The sequence below is a fragment of the Atta colombica genome, unplaced genomic scaffold, assembly GCF_001594045.1.
Source record: "Atta colombica isolate Treedump-2 unplaced genomic scaffold, Acol1.0 scaffold105, whole genome shotgun sequence".
NCBI lineage: Eukaryota > Metazoa > Arthropoda > Insecta > Hymenoptera > Formicidae > Atta > Atta colombica.
In genome coordinates, this window is record NW_017259190.1 from 1229144 (window position 1) to 1244903 (window position 15760).

General features: G+C 32.6%; 3 protein-coding genes across 7 annotated transcripts in view; 2 read left to right on the forward strand and 1 right to left on the reverse strand.

The window, feature by feature from the left end:
- Positions 1 to 1493: 1493 nt before the first annotated feature.
- On the reverse strand, positions 1494 to 4672 carry LOC108688811 (40S ribosomal protein S6). Its single transcript, XM_018195243.1, has 5 exons — positions 4599 to 4672; positions 3565 to 3769; positions 2679 to 2824; positions 1923 to 2123; positions 1494 to 1743 (listed from the first exon to the last, which is right to left on the reverse strand). The coding sequence occupies exons 1-5, from the start codon at positions 4602 to 4604 to the stop codon at positions 1546 to 1548; spliced, it is 756 nt and encodes a 251-aa protein (XP_018050732.1). The 5' UTR covers positions 4605 to 4672; the 3' UTR covers positions 1494 to 1545.
- A 1251-nt stretch (positions 4673 to 5923) lies between these two features.
- LOC108691400 (importin-11) lies at positions 5924 to 13738 on the forward strand. Its single transcript, XM_018199142.1, has 18 exons — positions 5924 to 6218; positions 6659 to 6790; positions 7653 to 7753; positions 7866 to 7979; positions 8102 to 8508; positions 8617 to 8880; positions 8959 to 9114; positions 9240 to 9280; positions 9366 to 9548; positions 9744 to 9855; positions 9943 to 10163; positions 10253 to 10417; positions 11247 to 11439; positions 11645 to 11882; positions 11953 to 12049; positions 12121 to 12380; positions 13256 to 13397; positions 13471 to 13738. The coding sequence occupies exons 2-18, from the start codon at positions 6668 to 6670 to the stop codon at positions 13573 to 13575; spliced, it is 2922 nt and encodes a 973-aa protein (XP_018054631.1). The 5' UTR covers positions 5924 to 6218; positions 6659 to 6667; the 3' UTR covers positions 13576 to 13738.
- Positions 13739 to 14377: 639 nt separating this feature from the next.
- Positions 14378 to 15760, forward strand: part of LOC108688970 (endophilin-A) — a 31630-nt gene continuing 30247 nt past the window's right edge. For all 5 annotated transcript variants that reach the window (XM_018195562.1, XM_018195550.1, XM_018195576.1 and 2 more), the window contains exon 1: positions 14378 to 14535. The gene's annotated coding sequence lies outside the window, so the exon portion shown is untranslated. The remainder of the gene's footprint in view (positions 14536 to 15760) is intronic.

The following is a 15760-nucleotide window of genomic DNA, read 5'->3' on the forward strand; positions in this document are numbered from 1 at the left end:
TTACAAATATATATATTATAAAGAATAATATTATGTATTGACATTGAAGGTAGAATTTTCTGAAATTTTTCTTAAATAAATATGTCGAAGGATTAAGATATTGATAAATGATAACAGATTATTTAAAAAGAAAGAAAAAAAGAGAAGAAAACAAGAGTTTACATACGTGTTTATAAATTCACTGGTTATACGTATATTGGTTTTGATTCTAAAACAGAAGAATTCACGATCGCACGTTGATACTTATATCAGGATTTGCTGTATCCTGAGGAAGCATACAGAAAATGTTATAAATCTGCTCTAGAAACGACGAAAATCAACTCATGATTACATTATGCACTGTGATCCAGTAATTTGACATAAACGGATTCAGACTTCAGAGACGCCTAGTTTTAAGGCGATCAAAAGTAGACTGTCGTTTGTTTTATTACGTTAAGCTTCGCGGACGTTGGACATTGTTTGGATCACACGTGACACGTGCGCTATATATATATATATCGTCCTTTATCGAGTTCAACCAATTGGCACAGAGCAAGATAAAAGTAGGATAAAACCGTTTCGCATTAAAAAACACTTATTGGATATGGAAAAAATTATCGTTTTTCCACTTATATTGTAAAGAAGCTATTATTAAAGGGCGCTGCTGTTGGTAAACTGATACTACTGAGAGGATAATGATGCTAATTTCTACATAAAAAAATAAGTCAGAAATATAGAATAAAATTTTTTCGTATAAGCATGTTTCCTAAAAAGATCAACTTTAAATATAAATAATATTCGCCATGGACGGATTTAATTGATAAATTAAAGTATTTTAAAAGCGTTTATAAAAATTTATTTTAAAGGAACAAAACTGTATACATTGACAGTATAAGAGAGATTTTTAATAATTTATAAGATAATAACATTTATTGTACTTGAACATTTTATTTTTACCATATATTCTAGATTACTCAGTAATTAATAAACATAAGTGGAGATAAAAATAACGATCTACAAGGAGAGTCATTATGTCAAGTTATGAGACCTATTTTCTGTAATTGAACTGATGTACACTTGGGAAATTTTAAAATTATATTAAAAGTTATATACAAATTACAGGTCTGGTATTTAGTGAAAACAAAATTTTAATAGTTTTGTGCAAAAATAAAAAAATAAATTTATAGTAAATTGCACATATACTTGACAAATATTCTAAATCAATTTTCTCGAAAACAAGCCTTACATGAAACAATTTTGTTGTGCATTTTTGATTAATCTTTTCATTACAATCATCTCTTTTCTGGTTGTATCATTAGTTCACGAATTATACATTAATAAAGTATATTTGATAGTTTAATATTTTGATAAATTATTGACAATTAAATAATTACAAATTAATATTTGTTAGAAAAATTGTTTATATTTCTATTATTTTTTATTCATATTTAATGTCTACCATTATGTAGAAAATAATGATTGGAAATTGATATGATAAAAGAGAAGACTATAGGTAGTCGACATTTTTTTTATTGATGTGTAAATACATTTCAGGATTTAACTGATTTACTGTTGTGCGGCTGGTGCCGTTTGAGTTGAAGACTTGGATTCGCGTAAAGAAGCGCTGCGTCTTCGTTTTAATTCTTCTTGACGCCTGTTCTTCGCCTCTTTCTGACGTTGCGCTAGCAACTTGGCATATTCCGCTGCTTGCTCTTTGCGAGTCAAACAGCGCTTCTTCTTCAACGCCAGCCTGTGTCTTTTTCTCTGCAAACATTTTATAAATATTTTAGAATATATTAGAATAAAAAAAGAATCTAAATTTAAATATTTTTATATTTTATTTAACTTAGAGAGCAAATAATCTAATTTAATTTTAATTTTAGTATAGTTTTAAAATATATATATCTATCTATATCTCTATGAATTCTTATAAAATTATGTACTTGAAGAACAATAGGAGTGATCAAACGCTGAATCTTTGGTGCCTTAAATCGCTCCTTTTTTCCTTCTTTTTGGACCGGTCGTTTTACTACAAACTGCCGAACATCATCCTTCTTCGAAAGATTAAACAGTTTGCGAATTTTGCTTGCCCTTTTCGGTCCTAAACGACGCGGTACGTTCATATCTGTCAAGCCTGGGATTTCCTGTAATTCATATTATTATATAATATTAATATCATATTATTGTAGGAAATCTGTCATCTATTAAGCTGACTAATTAAGTTATTATTAAGTTATTATTATTAACCTAATGTATCCAGCCTGAAGGATTCATATATCCACCTACAGATATATAAAACCTACAGTTTAATGCCGGATCTAAATGGCACTGGTGATCAAAGATCTAATCATCAGCTATTTTCAGCTTCTTAAACGCGAAATATCGCATATGTGAGTGCAGGTGGGATTGAACCCGGATCTACAGATCACGAGATCAATTGCACCGAGCGACAAAGAATTATAATATGTAATAATAAAATATTTGTATAAAAAATTCAGAATAAATTAATAATAATGGCTAAAAGCATGTTTCGTTCGTACACTGAGAAAAAGTATAAATGACATAGCAATTTCCCAAATCAAAAAACGAATTTCATCTTCCATGTGTACGATTGTATTTCAAGAAAATTGAATATCTTGAATACACCCTAAACAACATGGGTCAATATTTGACAAAATATATCGTGAATGATCATTTACCTGTTTGCCTTTCCTGATGATGACAAGTGCTAGTACAGACAAATTGGAGTCTACAATGCAACCACGAACGGATTTGCGCTTGCGCTCACCATCTCGTCGTGGTCTGTAGCAAGAATGTCCTTTGGAAAGCAATAAACGTACACGTCCTGTGCAAATAATATATCATATTAAAAGAAACTTCCTTAGTCTTAACTTAAGTCAGAAGTTTGATTGAAAATTACAAAAATCAGCAAATTTACTAAACATTTATAATTTCATTGGTCTATGGTGCTTTTCAGCAAGAGACAGAGTGTTTTCCAGCAAGGATATGATGTAACATAATGAATCATCCTTATTGTTTGCTAACATTAAATAAGATGAATTCTGCATTATACTGTGGATGCAATCCACTTCATGTTGCAAATGTTTTAAAGCATTCTTTGATTGATCAATTTGTAAACTTCTTTCTTCTCATTGATAAAGTAAAGAAGCCTTTCCAGCGTTAAGTTGGATCTTAAGTCCTTGCTAGAAAATGTCTATATTGTAATACAATTCTCTATGTTACAATGTATCTCTGTTTCTTTGTTAACATTGGCAAAGAATAATATAATGATTCAATTTGTTATATTGTCATTTGTGTCTCTTACTGGAAAGTAGTACCCCTACTTCCTCATTTATGTAACTTTCAAGCTGTGTGATAATAATCATTTCAGAATATAGATATAAAAATATAGATATAAAAAACGCAAGTGTTCTCGATATCTTTTACAGATTCAAGAGAATTATAGCAAAATGATAATAGATTAAATAAATGAAATTTAATCGTTTCAAATAATCATTTCTAACTTTAAAAACAATTTTTTATACATATTAATTGTATCATATTATAAATGTATCATGAACCCACCATTTGTCAGGACACCCTGTTTCATAGGGAAACCTTGCTTGTCATTACCGCCAGAGATACGGACAACATAGCCCTTCCATTCATCTCCCAGTGCATCGGCCTCGACCTCAGCACCCATACGCTTCTCATAGAAAATTCTGAGCTTGTGCTCGTCTGAAATTTCAAACAGCTTCTGACATCCTGTTGCAGGATATGACACGTTCAACTGCAATAACCAAATGCATAGATTAATACACAACATAGTTATACACAATACATCTATTGGGTTGTCTGGAAAGTTCATGCCGATTTTGAAGGAAAATTGAAACGCAGATTTAAATTTTTAATTTCATTTATTAAATTTAAATCTTTTGCGGCACGAACTTTCCGGACAATCCAATAATATTCATTTCCATCAGTAAATTTATTTTCATTTTTGTCTAACTTATTCATCTTTTTCTAATTCTAAGAATTAGAAAAAGATGAAATGTAAAGCTATGTTGTGTTGCATGCATAATGAGCATGTACCATTTTATCCCTGTTTAACACTTTGAATAACAAGGATAAAATCATATTTTATGCAAATCATGCAATGGAATGCAATCTAATTTGAATTGAGAGAGAATAATTTCAACAAAATTGGAGCTAAAGGAGTTCTTTGAATAAATATCGAGTTCAAATATACATTGATGGAATGGGTCTCGGACTTCTAAATTAAGACTGATTAAACTAGGTTAGGATTTTTTCTCTACAGAGTACAGCAAAAAAAAACAAAAAAAATAAACAATTTCTTCACAAGATATCAATTCCTCGAATTAAAACAGCAGAAGACACTTTTTAATCACTTTTAATGCAACAATTAATGCGGCGAAAAATCCGCATGTTTCACCTGACAACACCTGATGCCGACACTTTACGGTCAGTGATACATGAAGATAGACAAAGCCTCGACGAATATGCAAATATCGTCGCGACATCGATATTTCGATGCATCAAAAAAGATTTATATTTCGCGTGTAAGACGCGTGATTTCTGTGATATTCGTGGATTCTTACCTTCATCGTGACACGATACAAACGTTGCCACAAGTCATAGACAAAAGGGATAGAAAAAGATGAGAATTGGCGAGAACGCTTTAACGATGGTGCTGCCAACGGACACGTGTTACTTGCGCCTGCGCGAAGCGTGACGCGTCTGTCGCGCACCGAATATCCGGCCCGATGAAGTGCGACAATAATTCGAACTGGTATGCTCTGAAGTATTTCGAAAACAAATGCGAATTCCGGATCATCGGAAATGCACGTGAGATTTGTCTTGACGTGAGGTCACTACATCGTGTGTTATCTAATCTTATCTGGTTATTAATTTTATATATTTCTATCTATTTTCATCTCAGGCGTCGCTGATAATAATATATATTTTATATCCGAATATACATCGAATGGTTTCTAATAATAACCAGTCTGTTTTTATTTGAATTTAATACACTACACTTAAAGTGAAATAAATATAGGTTTGATTTTGGCAAAAGTCACAATAGAAAGTGCAGTTTAATGCAGCGATAAAAATAGATCTATTGTAATAAAATAGAATGCAGGAGAACGTTTATAGTTCTTGCAGAAATCCAACGATTCAGTTCTGGAAATATAATTTTGATATACATATAGTATATCTGAACAACAACTTTTAATATTCAAAAGGCTGTGGTCAAAGTCTCGCTACAAATGTTTTGAAGCATTTGATGGACCAATTACAAATTAGAAAAGAGAATTTTACAAACTGACTAATTAAAAAACGTTTTAAAGTATTTGCAACATCGCGTTGACCGTACTCTTTGTGTGATAATTATTACTCTGTCCAGTGTTGAATTTCTATAAGGAAAGAAAATAAAACGGCTTGTGCTTTTCATTTCGACGAAATTCCATGAATAACTAAATTATCATTAATTAATTACATTAATTAATTAATATGTTTATAAAATTTCAAATCAATCACCGACGTGATTGATTTGAAATTTTATAAACATATGACTTATTTTCCTTAATTTCATTCCATATCAAATGAATCGATAATTTTAGGCCGATATTTATATTTGAGTATCTATAATAATAATATTTAAATAATTATATAATATCATAATATTATATTTTTATATATATATATCTCAAGATATTATTTTGAAATAAGAACGAACTATGAATATCATTAGCTCTAAAGGTGTTAATAAGCTACCGCGGATATCGGTCGTCGAGTTAATTAATTGTCGATTAAGCTAATCAGAGTTTGATCGTCCTTTTATTTTTCCGCATAATACAAGAGAACGTATACGCACGCGCACGACAACTGTCATTATCGCGCGAGAGGAGAGTGGGAAAGAAAAAAAGAAGTAAAACGAGAAGAGCGAGTCGCGCAAGACGAAGAAGCGAAGAAGCGGCGCGGCGACCGACCGTCGACTTGTCGGCTGTTGTCGGCAGCGGAGTGGAGGGAAAAGGAAAGGGAAACGTTTTGCGCTTCGGAAGGTGCCGTCGTCGACACGTACAACACGGAGCGTGTGTGCGAGTTTGCCGGAGGATTTTCGTTATGTATCGATTTACTACATAAATACTCTCGCGCGCAAAACGGAGCGGCAAATGGAGCACGCGGAATGAGCGGCTGCGACACCGGTTGCGAGACAGGTAAATGTTCGTTTCCACTGCCCGCGCTGCGTTTCTCTCGTCCCGTATCTTCGACTCGTTCCGTCATTACGATTTTGTATAGGTTAGAGGGTATCTCGTTCACCGGAACGACCGTGACGACGACGACGATGATGATGACGACGACGACAGTTTGCAAGCGATACGTGAAATGATGTAATAAGACTCGCGTGATCGCGATATTATTTCGCACGACGCATTCGCTTCGTTCGATGTAAATCGATTGTTCCGCGACCACATGCTCGTTATTCTCGATGCACTTCTCACCGACTTGCATCGGGTAAACTGTCTTTGGATTTTTCTCGAGCCGAAAACGACACATGATGCAATTGCGCGACGTTAGATAATAATCGCACGGGGATAAATATTGTTAGGGTGAGAATCGTGACGGAGCTTGTAATATTCGCTAATATTGTGTACAGTAAGAAGATATGGAAGCCGCGGTGATAGAAGTCCTACGACAGGCGGTCAGTCAAGACCCCAATGTTCTGAAGTCTGCAGAGGAAACGCTTAAGCAATGGGAAACTCAGCGAGGATTTTATATTGCGTTATATGTAAGTCTCCTGTGCTGGACAGAAGAAAATTTTTTTACAGGCTTATAAGTCTATAAATATTTTTTCTATTTTCCATGTACGTACTGGATTTATGGAATGTTACATGGAACAGGTTGCTTTCTATTTTCACATACTGAGTCTGAAGTGATGTGAGTTTATTTATACTCAGATAATGGAATCATTATTTTAGTGACAAAATTATCACACAACATGCAGGTTTTAAAACTGTAATTTTAATGTGTGAGTTAAAATACAAGATCTCAAGTTTACAGATTATAGGTGAAACTTAGTTGAGTCTTACTTGACAGAATGAAGAAAAACGTTCATTTAACTGAGTCATCATGTATAAGTGAGAATTATTTGAGTTAAATGGAAAGCAATTAAATATTAAGATAAACATATGTATAGGTTTAGAATTGAGTCTGTTCTTTGAACTGTATTAGAACTTTTCTTTCAATAATTTATCAAATATATTCGTTCATTTTCTACAACAATATATATAAAAATTATATACAAAATATATAATTTTTATTTATGTATATTATATCATTATATTTTTACTCACAGAAAGAGAATGTAAACATGAAAAAAGAAAGAATATATTTTTATTCTTCTATAATCAGTTATTGTACTAAAATTGCATTTCAAAATCAACATTTTTTTAAATTTTAATGATTTAAAACATTTAAACTAATTTTCTGGAAAGTTTTGATTTCTGAATATCTTTGTAAGCAAACGATAAATATTTAATATTTTATTTTAAATATAATCTACATTGGTTTAGCTATAAAGAATAGACCTGATATGATTACATATTTCGTGATTTAAAAATTAAGACTGATCACGTAAAAATTATTTTTAGAATGTTCTTTCAAATCATTCCTTGGCTATTGAAGTTAGATGGATGGCTGTAGTATACTTGAAGATCGGAGTTGAGAGGTACTGGAGGAAAAATGCACCAAAGTAAGAGTCATTTTCTTAGAACAGGAAGCATTCTGTTATATCATATACAAATCATATTATTATAACTTCTGTAACAATAGTATATATTTAATAACACACGCCATTATTTTAGTGCTATTGAAGACAATGAGAAGGAATTTTTACGACAGCATCTCCTCAGAAATTTTGACGAACCTATGAGTCCATTAGCTATACAATTAGCAGTCCTTATTGCCAAGATAGCAAGGTAATGAATATAATATATGTAATATATATAATATAATAAATTGTAACGTAATACACTCAATCACACAATATATGTGATAAATTAAAATATTTAATCTTTTTATTTTACATTTTATTTTATAGGTTTGATTGTCCTAGAGAATGGGGTACACTGGTACCAACATTATTGGAAGTTATAAGGCAAGAAAATTCTTTAGCACAACGTCAGGCAGTATTAACACTGCATCATGTTGTCAAAGCTTTGGCGTCTCGACGCTTGGCCGATGGACAGAGGCTCTTCCGAGAATTGACTGCGACTATGTTCAATTTTATCCTAAACTTATGGAATACTTATACTGAATCCTTCCTGATTATGGCATCTAATGGGGCCGACGTCAATCAGACACAAGAAACCTTAGAAAAAGCACTTCTATTATTAAGAATACTTAGGCAACTGATCGTAAATGGTTTTTCCAAACCATCCGAATCTCAAGATGCCATGTTGTTTCTGAAAGTCGTTTTCGAGCGTGCAAGGACCTGCCTTGAGTGCCGTTAGTATTTTTTTTTTTTTAAACAGCTACTTATTCTTTGGAATATTTAAATTGAATTTCATATGATATTGTAAAAGTGTTATATTGTTTTATTTCTTTTTTTTTTAGGAAAAACTTTAGCTTCTAGAGGAATGCAAGTGGATGTTTGCGAAAAGTTTATAATACATTTGACCAAAGTTTTAATAGGAGTCATAGACATGCATCCGTTTTGCTATGTGGAACTCATACCCACTTCTTTAGAATTCTCCGTTTTTTATTGCTTTACAGAAGCTGGCCAAGCGTTAGCATTTGAAAGATTTATTATTCAGTGTCTAAATTTAATAAAAACCATTTTATTATCGACGTATTACAGACCAGCTAAGATTATTGAAGGTATAGAAGCTGCATTATTCTTACTTGTCTATGTCATGTCATTCCATATTAACAACTGTTCTTTCTTTATCAAAACAGAGACGAAAGATCCATTGGTTCTGAGGGCATGCCAATTGAGACAAGAATTTTTCACACCGGAAATATTAACGGAGATTTGTTCCAGGCTTGTCACGCATTACTTCCTTTTGACACCTGCGGATCTTGAAATGTGGGATACTCAACCAGAAAATTTCGGTAAATATGGAATTATATATTTTATATAATAATATATTTCACATTGCATTTAATAAAATCATATGAGATGAAAATTAAATAAAAAAAAAAAAAAAATAGAATATGAAAAGTATTATTTGTTTCAGCTATTGATGATGGTGGAGAATCATGGAAATATAGCTTGAGGGTGAGTAAATCACAAATAATAAAAATGATGATTAAAATATATAATTATTCTATAAATGTATTATAATGCAAATATTATGTTATAGCCTTGCACAGAATCCTTATTTTTGGCGATCTTCCATCACTATAGAGATATTCTTGCTTCGGTTTTGGTTGATTTGATGCGACAGCATCACCAACCTGTCGATCCTAACAATCTGCATGCGATTCTAGTGAAAGACGCGGTTTATCGCGCGGTTGGTCTTGCTGCATTCGATTTGTATGACGAGGTAAGTGAACAGTATTTTAAGAAGATTTATTCTTTTTAGTTAAAATTTTTGCACGGTTCATCTTTCTTTTTTTTCTCTTCGCGTTGGAGAGAAAAAGAGAAAAGAATGAATGCAAGAAGTTCAATTAAAAAGAACAAATCTATTTATATAAATGTTTATTTAATCTATTATTATAGTTATTATATCATTGCGCAGGTAAACTTTGATCAATGGTTTTCGACGACTTTAAAAGAGGAATTAAAGGTTCGAAACAACAATTATAGAATTATCAGAAGACGTGTGTGTTGGTTGATTGGTCAATGGACGAGTACGTTGAACATTTCATTGAAAAGATAAAGATTTTAAATGTTAATGATTGTTTATTGTTTGTTATTTGCAAATTTATTGTTTGTAGATATCAAATTAAGTGAAGAACTAAGGCCAGAGTTATATAAGCTTATGATTGAAACATTGAATCCCGAAGAGGACTTAGGAGTTCGTTTAGCAGCGAGCAATGCTCTGAAACAAGCAATCGATGATTTTCAATTTGATCCAGAGAAGTTTTCTCCTTTCTTGGAACCAATTTTTTCTCTACTTTTCTCACTTCTTAAAGAAGTAAACGAGTGCGATACAAAAGTATGTGTGGAAAATTAGCATTTATTTTTTTCTCAATATTTTTAGGTTAGTTATTTTTCTTATTAAGTATTTTTATCTTTTACAATCAGATGCATGTGCTGTCTGTGTTATCTTTTATTATCGAGCGTGTTGGCAATGGAATCAAACCACATGTTGGTGCACTCAGCTCGTATTTACCTGAACTTTGGCAGCAATCTGAAATATATAATATGCTGAGGTGTGCCATAGTATCGACTCTGATACACTTGGAAAAGGTGAATATGCGATATTAAACTACTAAATTGATGCTATTAATAAATAATAATCGAAAGGAGGCTAGGATTTAGTGTAATAAACAAAGTGTGTAATCTTAAAAATAAAATTTAGTTTATTATATATATATATATATATCGATATTTAAAATTAACAAACATTTTTCATTTCGATTCCATCTTAATGAGCTATATGGTTCTTTCATTGTATGATTTTTTTGAAGACTGAAAGTGGAATGAAAATCATTTATTAATTCACCATGATATGTGAACATATTGACCATGTTATGTAATATTAAAATTTTCTAAAATTGCTCACTATTTATCACGCTGACTCCTAAAACTCGAATTGTACGAATTACCGATTACGATTGATTGGTTCTGTTTCAGTCACGATGCAGCGAGTCTGTGAACGAGTCCAGATTTGCTGCATTGTGATGACTGAAATAGGCAAGAAGGAGATCTTAAACTGAAGACTAAACTTCGACGAGATCATTGTTTTACTGACTAACATATACAATTTACATACATTCAGTGTTATAATTTGGCAGCTCTACACTGAATTGAAGAAATAATAAAAAAGATTTCAAAAAATTTGTTTATTCGCGCAAACTCCATTCACCAGATATATATTAATGCACATATGTCAAATCTGAAAAACAAATTAGAACTTTAAATCTGAAAATAATTTATATACGAAAATTCCTTACGAAAATTATTTAATTAATAAAATATGATTTTAGGATCCTGTTAACACTTTCGATTATTATTTTGAATCAGAAACCATTATTTTTATTGATATTAATATTGCTTATATCTAATGTATCAACAGGCTCTAGGTTCTGAAAGTGTCAATCTAGAGCCGTTGGTGGTAGGCGTCGTGGCTCTAAGTGTTGATGTCAATCAAGAAGGACACGTTTATTTATTAGAAGACGGATTAGAGCTGTGGATAGCCTTATTAGAAAACACGCCTTCTCCAACACCATCTATAATGGATCTCTTCAGAAATATGCCAGCATTATTGGGTTAGTGATATAAGTTTGCTATTAATAATTCTAATAAACTTTATAAAATCGAGATGTGGGATCGAACTTGGGACCATCCAAATGAGTCAACATGCTTACAGATGAAATCATCTCATCTGATGCATCATCTCATTCTGTTAATATGATTGTTAAAGAGTCTTAATGATTTATATGTGATGATATCTGTTTTCTCTATCATTTTCAGATCAATCTTCGGAGAATCTGCGTTTATGTTTGTACATAATTCAAATGTACGTGTTATTGAGCCCACAAGATTTCTTCACTCAGAGGAGTACAGTGATCATCGAATCGCTGAAAACGCTTCTCAGTGATTTGCGTTCAGAGGGTAGAGTGATGGTGTTGAAATTATTTGAGATCTGTCTCAGAACTTCTCCTCAACAGGGTGCAGAATTGATAAAACCCGTTTTGCTAAAAATATTCGAGTAAGTAGATGCCTCTGAGAAATATCGTGCTTGGATATTTAGTTTAAAACGTGATACGATATGTTAACAGGAGTGTTTATTACGGCGACGAGTATTCATCAGTCATGACTATGCAACTATCTGTAGTCGCAAGAGTTTTATTAGGTTCCCGTGATATTTTTGTACAGGTAAGAAAAATTCTATCTCAACCGTGATTTTCTTGTACAAATTAGTTCCATAATGAAGATTATTATTACAGATAATCAGCGATTTAGCGCGGAGTATAGGAACCGAAACGAGGGAAGACATTGTACTCGGAAAACTGATACACAGTTGGGTTAACGCAATGCCACTGGTAACTCAGATCGAAAGGCGCAAATTACTAGCTCTTGCACTCTGTTCTCTTCTCGGAGCAAACAGTCCGCCCACCGTTCTTGAATATTTCCCGCAAATAATATTAAACATTGTCGAAACGCTTAATGATGTCACCAAGTTTGACGATATGGGATATCCTGTCGAGTAAGACTTGACATTTTTTTATTAATTGGGATGAGTTATGTGAGATCAAATCTTTTTCAACAATGGAGTATAACTAGTAGTCATAATCCTTTAACATTTATATTGAATGATTGTTTAAATTTTAAACAAATTTATACTGAATAGGTACCTTTTTATAACTGTTTACTAAAAAATATTCTGTAAATATACAGGGTGTTTGGAAAATAATGATAAATCTTTCTCATAAGAACAGAATGGATCTAAACTGAGAAGAAAAGTTCTCTACCATTTTGCAATTTTTGCATTAGTTAACAAGATATTAATTGTTAAAAATTGCCGAAAATTGATCTTTAATAATTTTTTACTCAAATACCATCAATTTTACAGAAAAATTACAAGGGACAAAAATTGTTTATTTTTTTCTCATAGAAATCTACGAATTTTTTCATAATTTTTTATCAACTTTTTAGTACTGCATTTTTTCCATTTTTACAACATGAGAAAATATGATATTAAAAAATTCTGAAAAAATTCTTAAAGCTCTATAAGAAGAAAATAAATTTATAAATAAGTAAATTTTTGTCTCTTGCAGTTTTTCTGAAAAGTTGATAATATTTGAATAAAAAAATTATTGAAAACCAATTTTCGGCAATTTTTAGCAATTAATATCTTGTTAATTATTGCAAAAATTGCAAAATGATAGAGGACTTTTTTTCTCAATTTAGATCCATTCTGCTTCTATGAGAAAGATTTATCATTATTTTCCAAACATTATTTTCCTGTATATTTATTGAGTATCGTAATTATATTTGTTGATAAAATCGTAAAATTCTTATAAAGAAAACAGAAAAGTGAACTTTAAAATATATGTGCATCACAAAATGAAATTATTCTAGTTCCTTGATGATTACTGATCAGCCCAGTCCTTCGCAATATGAGGATGTAGATTATGATACCGAACATGCCCAACGACAGAAGAGACTTCTTTTTAATGATCCTGTACACAGTGTATCCTTAAAAGATACGCTCCAAAGTCAGGTGAGAATTTCTTATAAATATTTTTTAGATTTTGTCGACACTTATTCAAAGACAATCTTTCGAAATTTGTTAGCTGATCACGTTACGAGGCATAGTTGGGGATCATCAATTTGACCAGTTGATGCTTACTCTTAACTCTGAAATTGATGAACAACTCAAGGATTACATATCGTTGTAAGGAAGAAACAAGATCAAAACACAATGAAGAATGTTTCGATAAATGCTACATAACGTATGCAGCTTTATAGCGCTCCATTGTAAAACGGTACTATTTTATTGTATAATATTACCATCTGTTTCATTGTATTAATTATAATAATAAAAGTAATCTTGGCCTTGTTTGTTTCTGAAGCTTATAATTTCTGATTCCTTGATGCAGTGGGACAGTATTTTTCCATTTAAATGAACTCAAATGTGTGTTTTTGTTTTATGGATGACTTCTACCATTTAGCTATTCATCATCTCAAATTTATTTTTAAGTGTACAATAATATTATGTAAGGAGATATTATTGGAGAAGAAAAAGATTATTTCTGATAAAAAGATATAATATTAATAATATTAATAATAAAAAAATATAATTTCAAAATACATATAATTTTTACAAAATTGTTATTACTATATCATCTCTCGCACATGTTATAAGTCGATACGATTGTTTCATTTTGCATTTTTATTAATGTTTAATTTACTCTTTATTTTTTTGATCCTCCGAACTAAAAAAAAAGAATAAAAAGTAAATTAAATCAAAGTTAAAATCTACATTGTAGAAGTGAACATTAGTGATTTTCCAGAGGCAAAATTATATTGATAAATAAAATCATTTGCATCGATATCTCGACTAATCATCGGGGTCGGTACATGCATCGATTTTTCTTGCGTATCGATACCTCCCCTCTCCTCGGAGTGCGATTTGATCGGTTTTATTCCTCCCCTGCCCTGCGAAATGACTCATTGAGTCATTGCGATGCTCGCGCTGTCTGGTGGTTGTGTACAAAATCGTGAACAGCTGTCTGTGTGGCTTGTGTCAATTCTTGGCAGGGGGTTATCCTGCGTGTCTGCGTGAGTGTGTTAGGCCTGTTCCTCCGGATTGTGATACTGACGCTTGACTGAACTGTTCAGCGAAGGCTGTCTTTGCGGTGAGTCAAACCGAATTGAATACATCCACGTCACATCCACGTACTCGCGTGTCCACGTACTCTGTCGTCGCCCAACTCCGGGTTGTAACGCGTGTAATAAAGGGTGCTTTCCAAGGAGAGGCACAGATGACACAATGCAAAGGTGATCCTGCACGGTCAATAATACTGCCAGTATTAACAAATACTGACAATATTACTGATAGTACATGGTTAATATTGATGATGGATTGACATAGATACTGATGATGATGACAATCCGGATTTTGATTCTCTAATATCAGTATCGCTTTACTAGGATCCATATCATCGGTACAATAGATAAATGTATGTAAAATTAAAGTGAAATATATGATCAATAATACCAATCATGTAAGATTGTGAAAATACTAAAACTATTGATGTGTATTGTCAGTATTGATTCAATATTACTAATCATCACTCTGTAGAATCATCTTAATACATTGAATTCTTGTTGTTTGCCAATGTTAAACAAAGCTGAAATGATCACTGTGTTACATCTTTGATGCTGGAAAGCACCAAAAAAACCGCGTATACCAAGCAGCCTTGCTCCGATTATATGTGCAACGTTCGGCGCGCGCTCGATCGATTCGCGCTTGACGACGTTCGCTCGTGTATACTTTCTCACGAACGAGAGCACCTGCCTGCCGGTCACGCATCGGCGATGAAACGGTACCGTCTTCGATCGAGCCGGCCGGGGCTCCCCATCGACGGTGACATTTTCCATTCGCCGGTCGCCGCAGGGCGACTCGGCGGATTTTTGAATGATCGTGAATGAGCGTGGGCGTATCACGTGACCGATCGTAGCGTACTGTAGTCTTCTGCCCTCGCACACATCCCGGAGAAACCATTGATGACTCTCCTCGATCTGCGGCTGCGAGTTCGCAATCGGAGTCGGGAGATCCGGCTCTCCGATATTTGCTTTCTTCTTCTTCTAGATTACAGCCGTATCTATGAAGGTCTATTGACGATAGTTTACGATAGACACGAACGAATGTTCTGATGTCGGATTGATGCTGCAATGTAATTCAAATCCTATGGTTCGAATTAATTTTTAGAATTTCTGATACTCTATCTAACGTTTATTGCACAAAGATTTGTAAGAAAATGAAACTTTTGTTTCGGCGATTTAATTGAATTCGATCATTTATATTCCATTAAATTAGTGCAGTATTAAAAGATTTTATATATATATATATATATATAT